Source organism: Amphiura filiformis, chromosome 12, assembly GCF_039555335.1.
Source record: "Amphiura filiformis chromosome 12, Afil_fr2py, whole genome shotgun sequence".
In the NCBI taxonomy this organism is placed as follows: domain Eukaryota; kingdom Metazoa; phylum Echinodermata; class Ophiuroidea; order Amphilepidida; family Amphiuridae; genus Amphiura; species Amphiura filiformis.
This window is the reverse complement of record NC_092639.1, coordinates 45,513,967-45,536,129: the sequence shown is the minus strand read 5'-3', so window position 1 is coordinate 45,536,129 and position 22,163 is coordinate 45,513,967. Positions and strand designations below refer to the sequence as shown.

At 37.2% G+C, this 22,163-nt stretch overlaps 1 protein-coding gene across 1 annotated transcript; it reads right to left on the bottom strand.

Annotated features, from left to right (window-relative positions):
• Positions 1-802: 802 nt before the first annotated feature.
• On the bottom strand, positions 803-21,611 carry LOC140165392 (kelch-like protein 25). Its single transcript, XM_072188706.1, has 5 exons — positions 21,466-21,611; positions 7,094-7,804; positions 5,879-6,133; positions 3,493-3,741; positions 803-2,407 (listed from the first exon to the last, which is right to left on the bottom strand). The coding sequence occupies exons 2-4, from the start codon at positions 7,769-7,771 to the stop codon at positions 3,637-3,639; spliced, it is 1,038 nt and encodes a 345-aa protein (XP_072044807.1). The 5' UTR covers positions 7,772-7,804; positions 21,466-21,611; the 3' UTR covers positions 803-2,407; positions 3,493-3,636.
• Positions 21,612-22,163: the final 552 nt, after the last annotated feature.

Here is a 22,163-nt window from a genome sequence, read left to right as displayed (position 1 = left end):
TCCTAATTAGAGGAATACTATTTCAACCATCATATGACCCGCCAGGCAAATTTGCCCCAGCTTCCCACTTTATTGCAAAAGTACATGCCACTGGATGGTGGTGGTGGTAATGGTGGTTAGGGTATATGGATCTGCCAAGCTAAATTTGTGTCTCTTTTGGAAAAGGGTAGCCTCATATCCTTTGGTTGCATCACATTGACATGTTACATTTTTCACTTTTTTTTGAGAAATTTGACACATTAATCTATTTTATCACACTACCACATAAATCTACCAAATTGCACACTTGGAAGTGATCTAAATTTAGAAGTGATTAGATATTACCGTAACCACTCGGGTATAAGCCCACCCCCCTAGATGGGCAATTTAACTTCAAAAATGGGGGTGGGCTTATAACAGGGGAGGGGCTAGTAGTTGAATTTAAAAATAAGACAAATCTTCCCCATGTGTACATGTGCCCAATGTATCAGTATTTTCTATCATCTTTGTCAATTTAAAAAAAAATGTAAGTATGAAATGTTAATTTTTTTTTTTTTTTTATTTTATACTTGTTCTTAAATGTGAAAGAAAAGCATAGATATGATATAAAAACTTAGCCAAAATGACTACTGGGCTTATAACCGAGTGCACCCTTGTTCCCTGAATAGTATAAAAAATAGGGGGTGGGCTTATAGCCGAAGGTGGGCTTATACCCGAGTGGTTATGGTAATTAGGCTAAAGCGTTTTATGTGTACAAACTATAAAATCAGTACTTTTTTTTTTTTTTTTCGTGCGCTGCGAAAAAATTTGCACAAATACATGTACTACTAATTTGGTTATAATCAAGTCTTAAAATGGTATTGTCTTGAAATGTGCATAAAGCACACAAAAAATGTGGCTTTTTGACTTTCACTGCTTGGAGGGGGTGATTTGGTGCCCCCCAAAGATGGTTATAAGGCTTCCCCTTCAGACATCTCGGGCACATGCCCTCTACACCACTGGGACAAATGCGATCTTGAAAATCACCAGTGTATCATTTGCAAAAGTGTTTCAAATACAATGTAGTGGCATATTTAAGGCATGTGTCGAGAACAGTAAAATCATAGTGTTAACACTAATAATAAATGAGGCACAAGTGAAAATTTTGCCCTTTCACATGCCGATACACTTTTTTGATTTAAATCAAACATCCAAGTTTTGACATATATTTAACTGAATCTTATTTATGAGTTGCTTGTTTTTTACTTATTTGCAGTCTGGTGGCAATAAAGCTCAAAGGATTTTCAATGGCATATTTCTCAAGAAGTGTAGTTTCAGTTTGATACAGTGTTGCCACATTATATGATGTGACCGACGATATGTCAATCTTAGGCAACACATCTCTTGATGAGTGTCATGTTATTTTGGGATTCCAACAAATTTGCAGCAAAATATTTAGTATAAATGGACTGACATATGATGCCTTTGATAAATCACAGTAAAACATTTTGAATATTGGACAATCCATGGTAACCTGGCACAAAAGACGATTTTAAAGTAACAAATGTCTTTTCAATGTTCTTATCATTTGTTCCGGTTTTCTTGAACAGTTACTTCATCTTATTAGAATCAAATGCATACTCCACTACGCCTTTCCCACTCACACTCCAGCACCTTCTAAATCCATTTAGAGTCTTGTCTATCTTTCCACCATCTTGATAATTCGGATTTATAACTACACCGGTCCTGTGTGTAAACCCACAGATGTTGAGGTAAACATGTCCGTCAATATGGAATGCATCCCCAGAATTAATAGGAATATTACCAGTGTAATAATCCTGGCGTTCTATTTCACGGCCTATTGAAGCTGTACAAGTTTCTCCTCTTGTTGCTATTTCGATGTGATTGACACACGCGGTATATATTGTATCATACGAAACTCCTTCACGACCGGGATATATTACTGCATACCAAACCCGGTAACCGGCGCCATCCTGTACTACGAGCACACTTTCTGGAGTATCTACAGTAGTAGGGTATGTTTCCTGCAGAAACTTTGACCACTTCTGAGTCACTGGATCAAAACCAACAAGACAATATTCACCTATTCCTTCCACACAATTAGTCTGTCCATAAACCAAAATCTTATCATCTACAATTGCAGCACTGGTATCTGCCATAGGTTCAGGAAGTTTGCAAGTATGATTCCACTGCTGCTGCGACAGATTGAAAAACTCTACACAATCCAAATTCACATTCTCTTGCACGCCATCCATTATATGTCTTTCCCCTACTCCTCCTATAGCATAGAGAAAACCATCATGATGTACCAAGTCAAAATGAGCACGAGCGTTTTTCATCGGTGGTAGCTCTGTCCATTTGTAGCTGTTGCCGTCTAGTTTGAAGCAGCGTTTGCTCGCATATAGATCATCAGAATCGTCATTGTTTCCTGGAATCAATTAAAAGGAAAAAATTAGTGAGGAAAAACATTCTTATGATCATCACATAAATGATCTTAAAAAATGTTAGGAGGGCACTGACATGTAGTACAACCTGTATGGTATGTGCAGTGGTATGAAGGGTCCCATTTTTACGCTCCCAGCAGTTTTCCGATGACATAGATAGATATAGATCGCTGTGTTTGAGCCAGTATGTTGCTGTTTCATTGAAAATCACACACTGAATGAAAGGAAAGGACCTAACAAAAACAGTGCCAAACACTACTAAAATGGTTCATTTCAAGTTTGGCAGTGACATATGTGTGTATTTCGCTCGCCGCAGAATAGAATCGTGCGAGTAAAGTTAAACGCCATGACTGTACACGCACGAATACAGGGGCAGTTTGTTGGCATTGAGAGCATTTACGTCACTACCAAACTTGAGGTTAATCAAATAATAGACCCCAAAACATGTCAAATTTTCAGTTCAGAAGCCCCATTTTTGCCGGGAAAACAGTTCCAGTTTGGTACTCTGTGCCACACCCATACCAAAATGAAAGTTGAATCCAGTCAACCTTTGGAATTATATACCTCATCTAAAGATTCCCGCCACTTGATTGGTTAAAAGCACAGGCATTGTTTGACAATGCCCGCAAAAGTAACTATTCCCTGGGCATAGTTCTGCGTGTGCTTTGTTCCCAGCGTAAAATGACATTAAGTACACAATAATGTTTTTGCGCGCTATAATTACGCAGAAATCGCATTGTAATCTGTGCAGTTCGCATTGAAGCTAAGTAATTTCACTTCCCAAAATCGATGCTTTTAACCAAACAGATGACAAGAATCATAAGATTTGGTATATAAAACAAATAGTGACTGCTTTTTGGGTAATGGTTAAAATTATAGCCCCACGGTGATCTCAAAACCATAACCATGCCCCTCATAGCAGTCAATATTTGTATACTAATTCAACTGAAGCAGTGAAAAGATAGGGCTCAGGTTAATATTTTCACCACATCCATACACATTGTTATAAAGGCAATACAGAGCCTGTAGAAGTATAATGCAGGGACAAAATATATTCCATTGTACTTACTATAAAGACCACCAGCAAGATAAATATCCCTGTTGACAACCACCATGGATGGGTACACCAGTTCAAAGTTGTCGCCTGGCATTTCAGGGTTGACGTTCAATGAAGTCCATCCATTACACTTGTCAAAGTAACGCCCAAATATGTTCATCTCTTCCCACGCGCTTCAAAATCCAAACGGGCATCCCAATCACCATCTGCATCACCTTCATAAACACGGATTTCTCGTTGTCCTCCAAATGCGACGAATGTCTGATGGATAGAATTTAAAACAATGAATGTTGTTTAATTAAAATGTTCCTCAATCAAGTTACACAGTCGATTTGAAACTACTTGATCCTGTCCCTGTATGTAGTCATCCACTCATATTTTTAAAACCCAGTAAGACAGTAGATATCAGCGGGGTTTTATTGACCTTAGATGGAATGGGCTAATAAAGAGGAAGCCCCGCTGCAGCAGTTCTTCTGGGGTGAACCAAACCTGCCTGGTTATCAAATGAATCTGACAAGGTTATCTGTGAATTTGATAGGTGCTAATTGATGTTTTTTATGTTGTTGCATCAATTAGCTCCTATCAAATTCAGAAATAGCCTTGTCACTGATTAATTTGATAACCATCAGGCATAAAATCCATGGAAGACATGAGCTTAATCTTCCACACAGGGAGTGTGAATTCAAATGGGATTTCCTGAATATGTTAATCCATCTGAAATCTGTACCTCCTGTGTTGGAGCAGATTAATGTCATGTCTTCCATTCTGGGAGTAGCTGCAATGATGTGATGTCTGGATACTAATATGCAAATTAAATGCATGTGTGTGATGTAATTTGTTTGTAAACATTAGCAAACCAGAAGACACATAATGAGAAATCTGTGGATACCCAGCAAGCAGATTCTAGATAGTATTTCTAGATTCTAAAATAGCATATACTGATATAGCTACTGAGCGTGGTTGCCGTATCCCTTATTATATAGGGTCAGTCCATATTTGGATAGTAAAGACCATGTTCGAGGCCTCAAAACGTATATGTGTTCTCGTTTGGATAGCATACAAATATTACATGCCTATGTTACAAAATATATAATGAAGTCAAATTTTGACTTTTCTATTTCACGAGGCGTAGCCGAGTGAAATAGATCAGTCAAAATTGACCAAATGATATATTTTACTATTACACGAATATGGGCATGTAATATTTGTTTTATATCATGATATCACATGTTTTTTTTCATGCCATGTGATAGTAAAAACTATCACACGGCTTAAGTAACTGTAATCATGATATAATATAAATTTTATTGTGCTTTCACATTCTGAGGAGCTTGCTGCTAAATCGCATGTAGCACGAGAAAATTCTGACTTCGGGTTCACTGATGTTTACATTTATAATGCTCGGTTCATGATTTTCTTTCATAAGGTTTTGCTCACAACCATTTTTTAAATGGCTTGGGTCCCCCCCCCCCAAAGGGTCATGACCCACAGTTTGGAACCTTTGCTGTAGAGGAAATCTCCTGTTCTGCCCACCTATGAGAAATTGATTTTGAAACTAACTTACAGAATAAAATACACCACTTTAAAGATACATTAGTGCACTGCTTATACATGACTGGTATGATGACACATGCGGTATAAGGCAGGATTGCCATCATTATATAGACTCTCTAATTGAGAAATGCAAATGTAGGCTACTCATGCTCAATAGGTATAATTGTGGTATGGAATAAAGAGAATGGTCCGATTGTAACACATGGTATTTTCAACCTCAGCGAGGCCTATCGCCCAAATATTCTTAAGTTTTGAATTCAAATGCTCCATAAATTTGGATTCTAGAAGTATTGTGTACTGCAGTGGCCCATAAAACCAGGGTGACAAACTACCACATATTGGTTCATACCATCTGAACGAAACATATTCCAGGCCTAAATATGAGTTGTATCTCCCCTGATACCAAATTCTGCATTTGTGACCCATCACATCAAAACCAAGCACTTGGCTTCAGAAATGAAAATGGAGATTTAAACACTACTAAGATAAACTGCTGTTTTTTTATAGCTTAAAATGACACCTTACTGTTGAAATCAGATACAGTAAAAATATTTTATGAGGCAAAACAAGCTCAAATTTCTTTTCATTTTCTTTATATTCTCATTTTATTTCATTGTTATCTGAAAATGAAGTCAGCCGTGAAGTGGTCGGTTTGATGTGATGGGTTACCGGTACATTTTGTTATTTAAGTGAGAGGGATGAGGCTGTCAATCGGGTCACACACCTTTAATTTTATGCATCCGTTATAAAAGAAAACACAACAAAACCTAAAGATAATTTTAGTAACACTTTTCTGCCTGTTAGTAACCTGCAATATTTATTTCTAGACCTCAAAGCAGCTTACCCTGATCATTCCCCTTGGCAAGAAAGACTCTGGTAACTTCAAAAGATCTTCAACACCTTCAAACTCTGTCCACATCTCTGTCATGTCATCCATCATCTCCTTGCATTCTGGAATTTCCAGGAACTGGTCATCCATCAATTTCCGGACTTTGTCTTTTGGTATCAATCCAAGACGAAATCTTTTAAGGAATGCGTAGGCATCAACTTTACGTTGCTCCCAGTCATACTTCAACCAATGGATAATGTGAGTAAAAAGCTGAGTATAGAACAAAAAGAAACTGGTTTTTGTTCATTAAATTTACAGAATCTTTACAAAACAAATAAAATTGATAAAAACATGTTTGTAGTTCACTCCCAAAAAAACTTTCACAGGAAGAAATAGACAGTGGTGCAGGGTTGTAGCTATGGTGGGCCGTGGGCGGCGCCGGGCGGCCCAGTCCACCACTGACGCTGGCCGCCTGGCACAAGCAATTTTTTATCATAGGGGATTATACCCCCAGGGTTTATTCCCTGATCACTAGTGTTCACTTAAAAGATTGTGTCCCAAGTCATTCATGGGCTAAAGCAATTTAGAACCCACCACTAAAATCAGGCTAGCTACAACCCTGGAGTAGTGCATAGAGTTCAATAACATTTTATAAGGGGCTTTACAATAATTACTGTCCCTCAAAGGGTTGCCAGCCAAAAATGCCACCCACTTCTTGGCCTGACAATTTAAGTTGCTTGCTTGTCTCGATATGGCTTCATTGGGGCATTCATTTCAACAACAAAAATCCCAATTCTCAAAAAAAAAAAGTCCCCTCTCTTACAACAGCCTCCTTGAGTATGGATAAGAAGTGTCTGTTTTGGACACCTGTAGTACACTTTTTTTTAAAGGAATGATAAGTTTTTGCGTACCATGGGCTTTAGCAACTTCATACCTGTTGTTACATAAAGTGTAAAAATGGTCTATGAAATGGCTTTAAAATTGGCATTTACTTTGAATTTTTCCCCAAATTATGAGGGCAAATTCCCCTCAGACACCCACACCCCCTGTGGCACGAAGCTTCTCGAGCATTCCAAAAAAGAGCGGCAAGAACTTTGATTGTGCCCCCTTGCAAATTCCTGGATCCGCCACTGCACACTATTGACGAAAAGAAACCCTGCAATTTTGGACAGATTATTTTAGGCCTGTTAACACCAAGTTATTTTGACTTCTAATTTCTTGTGGACATACCTGTTCTTCACTGCAATCACAGACAGAGGGCATGTTGTTCAGATATTCATGGATCAACTCGGATGATGCTTTCTCTTCAAAAAGGTCTGATTTCATCACATGCTGAAACTCAATTACCAAGTGATTAAAAAACATGTCCACTAGTTTTTGCATACCATGGGCTTGAGCAGCTTCTCGAAGGGAAAGCATTTGATCAGGTGTCACCTCTTTCTTCGGTAAAGCTTTACTAAAATAATCAACGAAAGACCTTTCAGCATTATGGAGCTCTAAATATGTCGCTACATGGAATGCAGGAATTGCTGTATCAGTAGAAAGCTCCATCTTGCCAGAATACATGAAGTTGAAAATCAACCTGAAGATGTCTCCATCTATATCTTTCAGTTCAATCTCTTTTGCTTCACTCTCTTGGAATCCAGTAGCGAACATAGCCTCAAAGTAGCGACTGGCTGCTGCAAGAACATTCCGATGACCATGGAACACCTTTCCATCTACTTTGATAGTAACATCGCTCAGTGTAGCATTTGACTGAAAACGTTTCAAGTCTTGAAGTAGACTATAGCTATATTCAAGTTGAGAAAGTGTTTCTTGAAGTGATTCAGTCAGGTCTGATCTGTCAAATCTATCTAAATCTTTGACAGCTGTCAGTAATACTTTACTGACTATCTCATTCTGATCCATGATCTTCAATGGTTTTGACTTGCAAGTTGCAACCTGTACATAAATTGATAAAAAAAAGAACATTTAGTATGCATGGTTATATGGTTTTCTATATTTTATATTTTCAAAAACTAAAATGAGCATAATTTTCAACATAGTCAAAGGGTTTATACCACATGTTGTGCAAACATCTATCACACAGAGACCATGAACTAAGTGAATCTGAATTTCAATATTTCATGCCTTGCATGGGGCAAAAAAAACCCGAAAACAAGCAGTATTGACAAAGTTGAAGCCCCATTCAAATACATGTACCAGGTACATGTAACTAATTTCTTTGTTCATACATCATCATCATCAGTCGGCTGCGGAGCAGGCGACTACAAGCTTTCTCCAACTATTGCGATCTTGGGCAAGCGAAACAATTTTGTTTGGCTGCAACATCCCTTCAGTATCTCCCAGGAGGTGCTGGACATACTGTAAGTACAGTGTGCGCGACCGCCCCGGTTTCCTCGTCCCATGTGGTGGTATATAAAGGGCATATTCTTTCACAGGCTCGCTGTCTTCAAGACGCAGTATATGGCCGAGAAATTTGAGTTGATGAATCTTGACTCTGGCAACCAGTGGAATGGTGTTGGTCAGATTGTAGATGGTTTCATTTGGAATCCGATCCACACGCTTGATGTTTAACATGACTCTGTAGCAAGATGTTGCAAAGGCATTGATTTTGTTTTCCATGTCCTTGGTGATTACCCATGACTCACACCCGTACAGAAAGACAGTAACACAAGTTGTCTCAAACAGCTTGATTTTTGTTTCGATTGGCAGGGATGGGCTTCTCCAAAGGAGATCCAGTTTCCAGAAAGCTGCCCAGGCTAGTGCTTTTCTTCTTTTTAGGTCTCCAGCACTAGAGCCCATCTTGGAACCATGGTTGATGGTACTACCATAAACTTCAAGTGCTGGTTGGGCGTTACAGTTTGCAGTCATATATTCTGTCTTAGGTGCGCTGATGACAAGGCCTAGATCTGGTGCTGCAGTTGATGACCTAGTAAGCTGCGAATGCGCCCGGGCTGTAGAAGATTCCAACAGGGCAATATCATCAGCAAAATCCAGGTCATTCAGAATCTTAGCAGGATATTCCAGAAGTTGATTTCTTCAGAAGGTAATCTACCACGATAATGAACAGGAATGGTGCTAACACATCACCCTGAAGCACTCCAGTTGTTACTTGGAAAGGCTCTGAGATACTTCCATCTACCATAACGGCACTATTGGAGTCCTTGTAGAGCACCTGGATGGCATTTACCACAACCTTTGGTATTCCATAATGCCGCAGCACTGAAAACATGACGGACCTGTTGATGGAGTCAAAGGCTTTTTTGAAGTCCACAAAAGTGATGGTCAAGGGAAGTTGGTACTCCTTGAAGCCTTCCATGATCCTCCTCAAAATGTGTATTTGCTGAGCACAGCTGCAACCTGATCTAAAGCCAGCCTGGTTGCTTCTCAGTAGAGGATCAACGTGAGGTCGGATCCTGTTCAAAAGGATCTTGTTGTACACTTTTGCGGCAATGGACATAAGCGAAATACCACGGTAGTTTGTCATGAGAGAGAGGTCGCCTTTCTTTGGTAGAGGAATGATGACATTTGTGACCCATTGACGTGGCGGTGTCAGCGTTGAGAATACTTCCATGCAGAATTTGAGAATCATATCAATCATGCTATCCCCTCCTCCCTGAAGTGCTTCAGCAGTTATAGCACAGTCCAATGCTGCTGCCTTGTTGGTCCTCATGGCTGCTATTGCTTTGACTACTTCTTCACGAGTTGGGGGCTCAGTGATGATAGGAAGATTTTCAACAGCTGGTGCAGGAAGTTCTGAAGCTGTGCCACTGTCGTTGTTAAGGAGTGAGCTAAAATATTCCTTCCATTCTTCAAGCAGTTCATGGTCACTGGTTGGGGCTGTGCCATCCCTCTTTTTGACTTTCACCCCTTTCCTTGAGTTCTTCCCAGAAAGCGAGTGTATGATTTTCCAGGTGGTGGTGTAATTCCCCATCTCGTCTGCCAGCTTCAGGTCTTCCATCTGCTTATTGAGGGTAGCAAGCTCGTCAGCTTTATAAGAGTTGTTAAGGCTGTTGTTCAACTTCCTCCATCTTTCTCTAGCTTGATGAGACTTTGAAATGGAGTACCGCTTCATCCCTTTCAAGTTTAAGTCTGATGGTTGAATCTGATACCCAACTTGGCAGTCCGCATGGCTCTTGCTTTCTAAATGATGTAACTATTAGGAAAGTTAATAAATGTAAACATCTGGGTGTAATTATTGATGACACATTAACTTGGAATGAGCAAATCAATAATGTACGTAAAAAAAGCCTAAAAGGTATGTTCATGCTAAAACAATGCAGGGCAAATTGTCTCCCTAAGGATATTTTATGTACTGTGTATAATGCTATTGTTCTGCCACACATTCATTCATTCATTCATTCATTCATTCATTTTTCATTCATTTCATTCATTTATTTATTTCCACAATTCACATATAAATACAAAATACGCATTAAAATACCATCAAAGAATCATGGAGGAGATGGCCGAAAGGCCAGTAAGGCCAGAGGTAGCCATCCCTTTAACAGAAAAGTTACCAAACAGAAAATTCAACAGCAAATAATAAAAATTAAAAACAACAAACAAACAAACAAGAAACAAAAAAAAAACTACAATGCTCGTCAATTAATCATATTTTGAAATTAAGTGTCTTTTGTACACGTTCGGAAATGTTTCACTGAATAAGACGCTCTTAAAGATTTTTGCAATGAGTTCCATAATATAGGACCAGCTGTACGGGACAGCGTGATCGGTGAAAACCCTGCTATTTTTAGTCAAGTTATAGTTATTAGCGCTTTCTTGTTTGGTAATCATGAATATTAGATCGTAGGGTAAATAAACTGTCAAATAAGCTCGGTAATTCATTAATACTGTACTTATACATAAAAACTCCCAATTCTAATTTATAGGTGTCATTGTTTGCTAAAATGTTATATTTGGCAAACAAGGGGCTGTATGACTTCTGTAATGACTACTGGCAACTGTCCGTATCGCCCATTTTTGGAGTTTCACAATTTTATCCAAATATGTTTTACATGTGTTTCCCCAAATTAATATTCCATAGTTCAAATAAGGTTGAATAAAGGTACAATATAGAGTATAAAGAATGCGATCTGGTACAAAGAATTTGAGTTTGTTCATTACACCAATATTCCTTGAAATAGTTTTTGCTATACAGTTAATATGACACCTCCATGTTAAGTTTTCGTCTATGAGTACTCCCAGGAATTTGGTATTATCTACCCTTTCTAGAACGATTTCGTCTAAAATTATCTTAACATCTACATTACAGACAGTTGTTGTTGAATCAATATTTATCCAATTCTTGGACGTCATATGTGGTGTTCCCAGAATCATATAATTGGTTTTACTGGCATTTACTGATAATTTGTTTGCTCTGAACCAATTACTGACTTCCTTTAGTTCATTGTTAATTAACCAAAATTTGCTTCTTATATCTTTATGCGAGTATAGTATTGTGGTGTCGTCTGCAAACAGAATAAAGCTAAGTACGTTAGATGTGTTAACAATATCGTTTATATAAAGTATAAATAGTAGAGGTCCCAATATGGAACCTTGAGGGACACCGCATATGATATCTTTCATTTTGGATTCACACGAGTTATAATATACATATTGTTTCCTGTTACTTAAGTAATTCCTAAACCAGTCCAGTACAATGCCTCGGAATCCGTAGTACTCTAATTTGTGGGCTAATATGTTATGGTCTATAGTATCAAAAGCCTTTGAAAGGTCTAAAAATACTCCAATAGTAGTTTTATCTTTTTCTACCGCATTATTAATTTTATCCACTAAATGTATAATGGCCATATAAGTAGAGTGATTGCTGCGGAAGCCAAATTGATTATCATTAAGTATTTTATGACTGTCAATATAAGCAATACATCTATTAAAAACCAATCTTTCAAGTATCTTTGAAAAACAAGGCAATACCGATACTGGGCGATAATTCAAAACACTTCAGCGTCTTCTTTTTTGTAGATTGGTATTACCTTTGCTACTTTTAATTTTTGAGGACAATACCTGTTGTGATAGAAAGATTGAAAATTGAGGCAAGTGGCTTTACAATTTCGTTTGCTACCCTTTTGATAATGAAGTTTCCAATATTATCGCAACCAGCACTTTTGTTCTGATTGAATTTATCTATGATTTTAATAATTTCTGGTTCTATAATAGGTTTCATATACATGCTACTAGATACGGGATTATCTAGATAATCAAAATAGTCTTTTCCCCGATTTATGAATATTTGCTGCAAGTTTCGGACCTATGTTCACAAAATATTTATTAAAATGATCACATATTTCTTGGGGATCTAAAATAGTAGCAGTATTGTCATTATTGTCCGTCTTAAATTTATTTTTAGTTTGCTGATTTTTACCACGTCCAATAATACTATTAATTGTTTTCCACGTCTGTTTCATATTATTTTTTGCCCGTTCAAATTTGGTAAAAAAATAGTTTCTTTTACTTTAGATTTGCGTATCAAACCATGCAGTTTATTCCTATAGGTTTTAAATTTTTGGAGGCATTCCGTATTTGGATTCTGCAAATACTGTTTATATAAAGAATTTTTCATATTTATACAACGTAAAAGCCCTTTAGTTATCCACGGTGATCTTGGGTCTTTTTTTCTTTTACTTGAACATTTCTTCAATGGTACACATTCATCATATACATTGTTAAATATTTCAATAAACTTGTTATAATCATCATCTGCATTAACATTATCAAGACATTCTTGCCATTTAACATTAGCCAATTTGTTCTTTAACTTATTAATATTGTAGTTATTGTGTACTCTTTTGTATGTTGCCTTTTTACACGGAATATCTGATACATCTAGATTTGTAGACAAGATAGTAGGGAAATGGTCACTTATATCAGTAACTAAAATAGCAGATTGTACAATATTTTCATTATTCGTTAATATGTTATCGATTAATGTAGCAGATGTTTCTGTTATTCTGGTCGGTTTGTAAATAGTTGGCATTAAGGAATAAGAGTAAATTAAATCTAAGTAGTCATGAATAGGTTTTTCATTTTCCACTTTCAGGAGATCTATATTGAAGTCACCCATAACGTAGGCTAACTTTTTTTCAGTGTTTATTTTTTGAAAGACAGGGTCTATATCTAATATAAATTCGTTTATCGCTGTATGAGCTCTGTACACCACACCAACAATAATATTGCGACTTTTTACATTTTCTATTTCAATGAAACATGACTCATAATTTGATGTTGCCTTACTCAAATCTTTACGTAGCTTATAAGTAAGTTTGTCGAAATGTACATACCTGCATACCTTTCTCTTTTCCGACTCTATTAGTATATTCAAAATTATATCCAGGGATTTTGTAAAAGTCATGTGGTTTATCTTTCAAGTGTGTTTCAGAAATGCCTATAATGGTGAAATCATGGTTTTAAAACAGATTTAACACATTCATTCATTTTATCGAAATTTTTAGACATGCTTCTAATATTAATGTTCATAAAACTTAATTTGCCCTCCTTAAGGAATGAACATTGACTAGGTGTGGTATAATTACATTCATGATTACAACTAACATTAGCAACATCATCTTTGTCTCTAGAACTACTTCCAAATCGCAATGGATTAAAAATCATATCATCATATTTCTTAAGGTCTATATTTGGAATATGTGTTTCATTAATGAGTTGAGATATATCTGTGTTATTATCATCATCAATACTAGTATTTTCTTCTACCAATTGAATACATTTATTACATGTCCATTCATTACATTTCAGGCGTCGAATTTCATTCGGTTTTAGATTAGTACATTTTTTGTGAACAAATCCCTTGCAATTTCTACATGTTATATTTTTATGACAATCTTTTACTATTTTTGAGCATGAAACACAGATATCTTTACATACAACAGACATACAATTATATAAATATCAATAATCTAAAAAACAAACACCTGAAAAGAAACACTTAGATTATTGTAATGTTGTATGGGGAAATTGTGGTGTTACTGTTTCAAAGAAACTTCAAGTTATTCAAAACAGGGCTGCAAGAACTATCTGTGGTGCAAAATGGGACACACCTAGCAGAGATGTTCGTGCTGAACTTAACTGGAAACCTTTAATTGACAGACAAAACTCAAATTGTTTAATTTTAACCTACAAAATCTTAAATCATCTTGCACCTCCTTATTTGGGTCATATTTTCAGTCATGTAAACAACAGTTATAATTTCCGTCAAAGCCAAAGTAATGTAACTATACCCCTGCCAAGAACAGAGTACAAAAAGCGCAGTCTGTCTTATAGAGGTGCTGTAAGCTGGAATGAACTAGAAAATAATATCCAAAATTCTCCAACATTATATACTTTTAAAAAAATCTAAAAAAAACATAATGACATGCCTGTAAGCATGGTAAGTAACCATAAGAGTATCATAATGGCTTTTGACAATTAATAATTTTGTGATTGTAATATGTTTAAGCCTAGATAATAAGCTTTTGTAATTGTTTGTTATTTTGTACATGTATGTTTGTTTATGCACGGCCCCAAGGAAGAACAACTTTTGTTGAATTGGGCTTTCCGTGTTGAAATAAAAGTCTAATATAATAACTTTGTCAGCAACTTCACGAACCGCTGTCTCAAAGGTCTCATACCTATCAGAGATGGGTGTGGCATCATCCATGCTCAAGACCTGGAATCTGTTTGATAGCTCCAGCTGAAATTCCTCCTTTGTATCAGGATCTTGCAACTACTTCCAGTTGAATTTTGGTCTCTTGCAAGGTTTTCCTTCAAGCTTGTTCACAGACTGGCAGCTAGACGGACACTCACAATACGATGATCGGAGTCCACTTCTACTGAGTTGTATGCTCGACAGTTGCGAAGAGAATTTACCCACTTGCTGTTTATTAGAATGTGATCTAACTGTGCATGGGTTGATCCAGCTGGATGGGTCCAAGTCCAGAGTCAGTTCCTGGGTTGGGGGAATCTCATCTGGGCTGGTCTGAGATTGTACTCCTGGCAAGTGTTGACCAGGCGCTCACCATTGTCATTTGTTGAATCATGGTAACAGTATGGACCAATGACCCAAGGATGGGAAAGATGACTATCTGCTCCTATTTTGGCATTAAAATCGCCGAGGATGAGATGGATGTTGTGCCTTTTCATACCATCCAGGTGGTCAGATAGTGATGAATAGAATTCCTCCTTGTCAGAAGATGTTGAGTACTCAGTGGGTGCATATACAACAGTGATGCTAAGCTGTGGGTTACCATGGAATGTTACAAATAGTATCCTCTCGAAACAGCTTCAACACTCTTAAGACATCTGTGAATGTGCTTGGACATGACCAGACCCACTCCTCCATGTCTTTGCTTGGTAGCAGAACTGAATATTAAAACCCAGTTCCTATCGTCTGACCAAAGTTCATCAGTTGGGCTTGGTGTAATGAGACGATGTTCTTGAATTCCGGCAATGTCAATACCTGCATCAGCACAGCCCATGAATAGCTGATTGATTTTCCCTTGTTTATTAACAGTACGGACATTATATGTAGATATTACAAGAGGTTTGAAGGTAAACAGGCGACAATAATCAGGGCCAACAGTTCGTGATGGTGTGCCGAGTTCCCGCTGGTCCGTCATGGAGTCAACAGTAGACTGCCGCTCATCTACCCTCTGTGTTTTTGAAGATTATTTTAGTCCAGTCCCAACAGCTTTACGGGTGATCAGCCCTGTGTCAGCTTCTTTTCTGGACACACAGCAGCCGAGATCTACCAATATGTAGTAGTTCGCCCCTGATCTGGAACATGTTGGCCAGTGTTGGAAGGTTGATGACATGTTCAACACCAGCCTAATGACCGTTGAGAAGTAAATCTTCCTCTTCCGGTCTTTGGCCCATGATGAAAATTAGAAGCCATTGAGATAGGCTACTCCAATATGAAGAGAATCACTACCGTCCTTGACCCCTTAGAATACTCAGAAAAATGAAGATGGAGCTTGATGCTCATGGCATGAGACAGAAAACAGCACCTGATCTTACCGCACTGTTCTACAGCAGTTTAAGGACAAAGTCTGGCCGGAACATAACTCACAAGTGCTCTTGAAAGACCTGGTATTAAACCTAACCAAACAAATGCCATGAACACCAAGATATGAGTAACTAGAAGGAGAAAGAACGGAGCAATATCTCATCATGATTGTGTCGCTGGCTGTACTGTCTACATCGTTATAGTAGCAAAAACAAATGGCCAAGACATTTGAACATGATACTGGCCGTTGAACCTGATGGTTTCCTCCGCCCTAAAGCTGGCATGTTCAGCAACTGAGCTAGGGAGGCAGAGGGCGCTCATTCCCTCACTCTGGTAAAATACCAGCCCGCACCTGGGAGCACCCAAAGGGAAATCCAACACCAGAAACAGCATGTTAAACACTGATTCTTTGCAACCGGGGTTGCAGGTGTTGGCAAAGGTAATTTTCAGCTCCCCGACACTGCAGCAGTGTCTCCCTTACCACCAGTGTACAGTAAGCAAAACAATATAAGTTACAGTTAAGCTTGAATTTTGTACATGATCATGCAGCATGATATGATAGTTGATACATGTACATGCGGCTGCATGCAAGTCGTAATTTGTTAGTTTTGAAACGCCCTCGCTACTACTGCATTGGTGGTCTTTGTTTCCTTCATGAATGGCCCATTGTTGTGCCCCTTTTCACCAAGCCTGACAAAGGACATACATACATACTTCTGGCTTGAACAGGTGTGCAGCAAACATATAGCCATCAACTCAGTCAGCAATTGGACATCTTGAAACTACTTGCGACTTAAGGCTAATGAAATGAAATTAGTTTCCCATCACATTTTTTTCAGTGAAATATGAGGTCATGATTTCATTATTCATTGGAAAATTTCATTATTGTCAAAACTCTTTTACCTATAATGTTGATGAGATTCCATCTCAAAACGGGTATTATGCTTAGATCATCATTACAGACATTTTGCAACAGATTGAGAAAAGATTTGAATTTGTTTTTTAAAATGTGCAATTTTTGTAATCACAAGAAACGTGATCAGGTAATCCTCAAATTTTCATTATTTACTACATCCTCTACCCCTACAACTAAGAAAAACTGCTTATTATGATCAGCAGGGGATGTCAGACATTTTTTTCAGATAATTGACTTTTTATGAAAATAATGAAAGTTTTGGTCAAATTGAAAAGGTTATGCGGATGCGGGCAGGTGACGGGAAACTAATCATTATTTCATTTCATTAGCCTACTCATTTCATTATGGAAGGAAGATCACATTATGAGATGATATGCAGCCTGCCCTACGCTGCACCACAAAACTTCGTAAGTTGGAGTCCTCATTCTCATGTTCTGATACTATTTGTCTAGAAAAAAATGGTGAGCGGTCAGAAATTTTGAGCCATTTAGACTTTGAAAAAATTAGTTGACTTGCCCTTTATGTAGGTACCAACACCTGGGTCGGTTGGTTAATATTGAATTTTTTTTGCAATTTCTGCAAAATACGTCGTGATGTGTTTATACTTTGCATACAGAACTTTTTTTTACGTATTATATGCGCTTTACAAATGTATTCTCCATACCATGGCCCATTTGGACTTGCTGATACATTGTACTTTCTAGAGCTCAACATGTTTAAGCGTGTATTTATTCAAAATACTATGTAAAATTGCAATTCGAATCAATGATGCAGGAAACGCGACTGAACACAATTTAGTATTCTGTCCCACATTTCCCTGTGAAAGTTACAGCGTAACTTTTGTGGCTGTCCCTGGATGCCATACATCCCGTGCTGTGAATAATTCTTAGACACCATCCCTGTGCTTTACATTTATTGAAGATCACAACTAAGGCCAAGTAAATAAAAAAACATGTTTCTCGTCGCCTTTACAATAGTATTAGAAGCATTTGTGAAGTGTTTTGTGATGACCAGAGGGGTTGACATCTCAACACAACAAAATAAAAAGAGTCTCTTCATGTTTTCAGCTTCTAATCTTTACGCTAAAGCCAAGAATTTTCCGCGTTGCGGAAATTCCGCGAAAATCGAAAATCGCAAAAATATAAGCAAAAATGACCTAGAAAATGAAAAAAAAAAAAAAATGAAATGGGTCTTCAAAATTCATCAAAATAAAGTAAAATCCGTCACAGATTTACCGTGATAACGCCTGTCCTACCTCCCATTGCAGCCATGATACCCAATCACCCATCCCAACTTTGCAAATCGCAATGATCGTCACAAGATTCTTGTGAAAGTTTATTATGTCCGAAATGTGCTAAAATTACAAAGCGGAGAAAAGCGGAATTTAGCATTTGTAAAGCAGACAATTCTTGGCTTTACTTTACGCTATAAAAAGGATAAAAAGCATCTAAATAGGACAATTTAGGGCATTTTTCAATAAAAAATAAAAGGCCCTCTTCCTCCAATTTTTCCAAAACGTGGACAAGAAACATGTTTTATTTTTTACTTTGCCTAAGGGTGTAAATTAACGGTTATTTGTCTAACCGTTTAAACAGTCCACAATCCGGTCGGTTAATCGTAAAGCGTATGAAATTTTTTATTTTTTATTACCGGTACCGTATTGACGCGAGTATAGTACCACATTTTTCAAAATTGGGGGTGGGACTATACTCGAATTTGGAAAATTTTACTCCCGAAGGGGCCTCATAATTATTACACAGCCCTCGATCATGTTCATTGTTGACAATGACAACCAATCATGCAATTGACTCTCTGGGACTGATCAGTCTATACCCTGTGTGGGCAAGTCATACTTCAGCATGACTTGCCCTGAACGCATCCCATATATGTTCGGAAGAGACGGATACATTGCATGAGAGCCTGCCAATTTAAGCTTCCTACAACCCTGAAATATTTGGTAATTACAAGCCTGTTTCTGTGTTACCATGTTTTTCCAAAATTTTGGAACGTGTTATGGCGTTATGCACAATAGATGTTATGATTTTTTGACCAAAAATAACATCCTGTACAAAAAACAATATGGTTTTCGAAACAAGCATGCTACATATATGGCTGTTTTGGATTTTGTAAAAGACATAAGTGAGGCTTATAGATAATGATATGTATACACTAGGTATTTTTATGGATCTATCGAAAGCCTTCGATACCATAGACCACAATATATTACTCAGTAAGCACTATGGTTTTCGTGGCGTATCACACAATTGGTTTTTAAATTATCTCTCTAATAGGAAACAATATGTATCGTATAATAATGTTGTGTCATCTAATGAAAATGTAATTTGTGGCGTGCCGCAGGGTTCAATACTGGGGCCATTACTTTTCATAATTTATATGAATGATATTTGTTTTACATCCAAATTATTATCATTTATTTTATTTGCTGACGACACAACTGTATTTCATACTGATCGTGATGTAAATGTGCTTTATGATACAATGAACTGTGAGTTAAAAGAAGTATGCAATTGGTTCAAATGCAATAAATTATCACTCAATGCATCAAAAACAAACCTTATGCTTATACATGTAGGAACAGCATATCGAACAAAACACACTCAAATAAATGCTGATATTCACTTAGATGGTTGTAAATTAACTCGTGTTTCTACTGCAAAATTCTTAGGTATAACAATTGATGAGAATTTGACGTGGAAATCACAGATAAATGAAATTTATAAGGTGTGTTCGAGAAATATAGGTGTCTTAAATAAAGTTAAGCACTTCTTGCCAAAGCAATCATTGTATCAATTGTACTGCTCCCTAATTTTGCCTTATATGACCTATGGAATATTGTTATGGGGTAATGCCAGCAAAGAGTACCTTGTGAAAATTTTTAAACTTCAAAAAAGGGCTTTAAGAATCATCTCTAATAGCTCTTATCTATGCCATACAAAGCCTTTGTTTAAAAACTACAATACCTTAAATATTTTCGAATTGTACAACAAAGAACTGATGGGTATATTTATGTATAAGTATAAAACTGGTTTACTTCCTCAATCATTTGATAATTTATTTACAGAATTGGAAAGTATTCACAAATATGATACGAGAAACAAAACTGATTACAGACTCGAAATACACAAAATTAAATCTGTATTAACTTTGGGACCGAAACTTTGGAACTCGTTCCCCCATGATATTAAAGCGGCTCGAAATTTAAATTCTCGTAGAGGTTTTCGAGAGGCGAATTCACATGGTAATCCAGCGATCGAGCATAAATTCAGGTTGACAACTGCTCTCGCGCGAGATCGCAGGTGCAATATCAATAGGCCTACATGGACACAATTTCACTGACATTTACACAATGGAATAATGAATTATTTATGACATGCATCGGCTGGATTTTACGATCGAGGTAAGGTTTTTGGCCTGTCCCTGCGTGAATATCCTTAGTTTTCAGCATCAAAGATACTTACGATGACCAGTTTTTTGCGGGACACTTTGATCCCGGACTTTGATAACAGGTAACTCTGGCTTTTATAGGTCATAGGGTAGAAACTTTAGTTGTACAATTTGTACGAAATATACATTTTGTTATAGGCCTAAAATGTTTACAAAAATATATTGGTCCATACGTTGTGCTGGTATTCAGTTGTTCGACATATAGACTAAAATCCGTCACAGATTTACCGTACAACGCCTGTCCTACCTCCCATTGCAGCCATGATACCCAATCACCCATCCCAACTTTGCAAATCGCAATGATCGTCACAAGATTCTTGTGAAAGTTTATTATGTCCGAAATGTGCTAAAATTACAAAGCCATACTAATGCCATACAAAGCCTTTGTTTAAAAACTACAATACCTTAAATATTTTCGAATTGTACAACAAAGAACTGATGGGTATATTTATGTATAAGTATAAAACTGGTTTACTTCCTCAATCATTTGATAATTTATTTACAGAATTGGAAAGTATTCACAAATATGATACGAGAAACAAAACTGATTACAGACTCGAAATACACAAAATTAAATCTGTATTAACTTTGGGACCGAAACTTTGGAACTCGTTCCCCATGATATTAAAGCGCTCGAAATTTAAATTCTCGTAGAGGTTTTTAGAGAGGCGAATTCACATGGTAATCCAGCGATCGAGCATAAATTCAGGTTGACAACTGCTCTCGCGCGAGATCGCAGGTGCAATATCAATAGGCCTACATGGACACAATTTCACTGACATTTACACAATGGAATAATGAATTATTTATGACATGCATCGGCTGGATTTTACGATCGAGGTAAGGTTTTTGGCCTGTCCCTGCGTGAATATCCTTAGTTTTCAGCATCAAAGATACTTGCGATGACCAGTTTTTTGCGGACACTTTGATCCCGGACTTTGATAACAGGTAACTCTGGCTTTTATAGGTCATAGGGTAGAAACTTTAGTTGTACAATTTGTACGAAATATACATTTTGTTATAGGCCTAAAATGTTTACAAAAATATATTGGTCCATACGTTGTGCTGGTATTCAGTTGTTCGACATATAGACTTTCACACACATGCACATGCATGCACATCATGAAATATACCGTACCGGTAGTCCCATCATTTTTTTAAACATGTATAAAACAAATTGCTAAAAAGATCACAAACCTTGAAAAGTGTTCCTCTCCGTCTGCATGGACTGACTCAACCCAGGAAAAGACGATAAAATGTTCTAAAAACCAAATCTGAGTTCATTTTGTCATTTCGAAAAGTATCCGCGCAAAATAAACAATTTTTGGTGTACCCGCAACACGCATGCGTAATTGTGCTATAGACAGCATGTAGTAAAGAACGCCCTCTTTTTGTGAATTTTCCTCCAAAAAAGTTGAGGGTAGGGGAAGGTGGGGCATAACGGAACACTTAACTTCGAGGATGCTCTGTGACGTCACCATAAGTAATATGACTGTAAAAAGCATATGTTCAGTTGAAGTTTGTATTTACCTTTAATATACCATTAACCAATATAACTTGAATCTTACAATTTTTTATAAAAATGAAGAAATATTTTCAAAAAAATAAATCCGTTTTGCCCCACTATCGGGGCAAAACGGAACCCCCCTATGGGGCAAAACGGCACCCTGGGTGTAAACTTATATCAGTAGTTCCATCGGTAGGCCCTAGGCCTAGTTATATGTAGGCCTATGGGGTCACACCACTAAATCAAGTTCCTATTCTTTTATGTGTTACGAGGTACCTAAGAAATCGTCATTTTCTCATGGTTAGAACGTGCTAGGGCATTCAAAACAAAAATATTCTAAAAGATTGTGATATATTCTACCCTAAAACCACCATTATTTTGGTAGTTG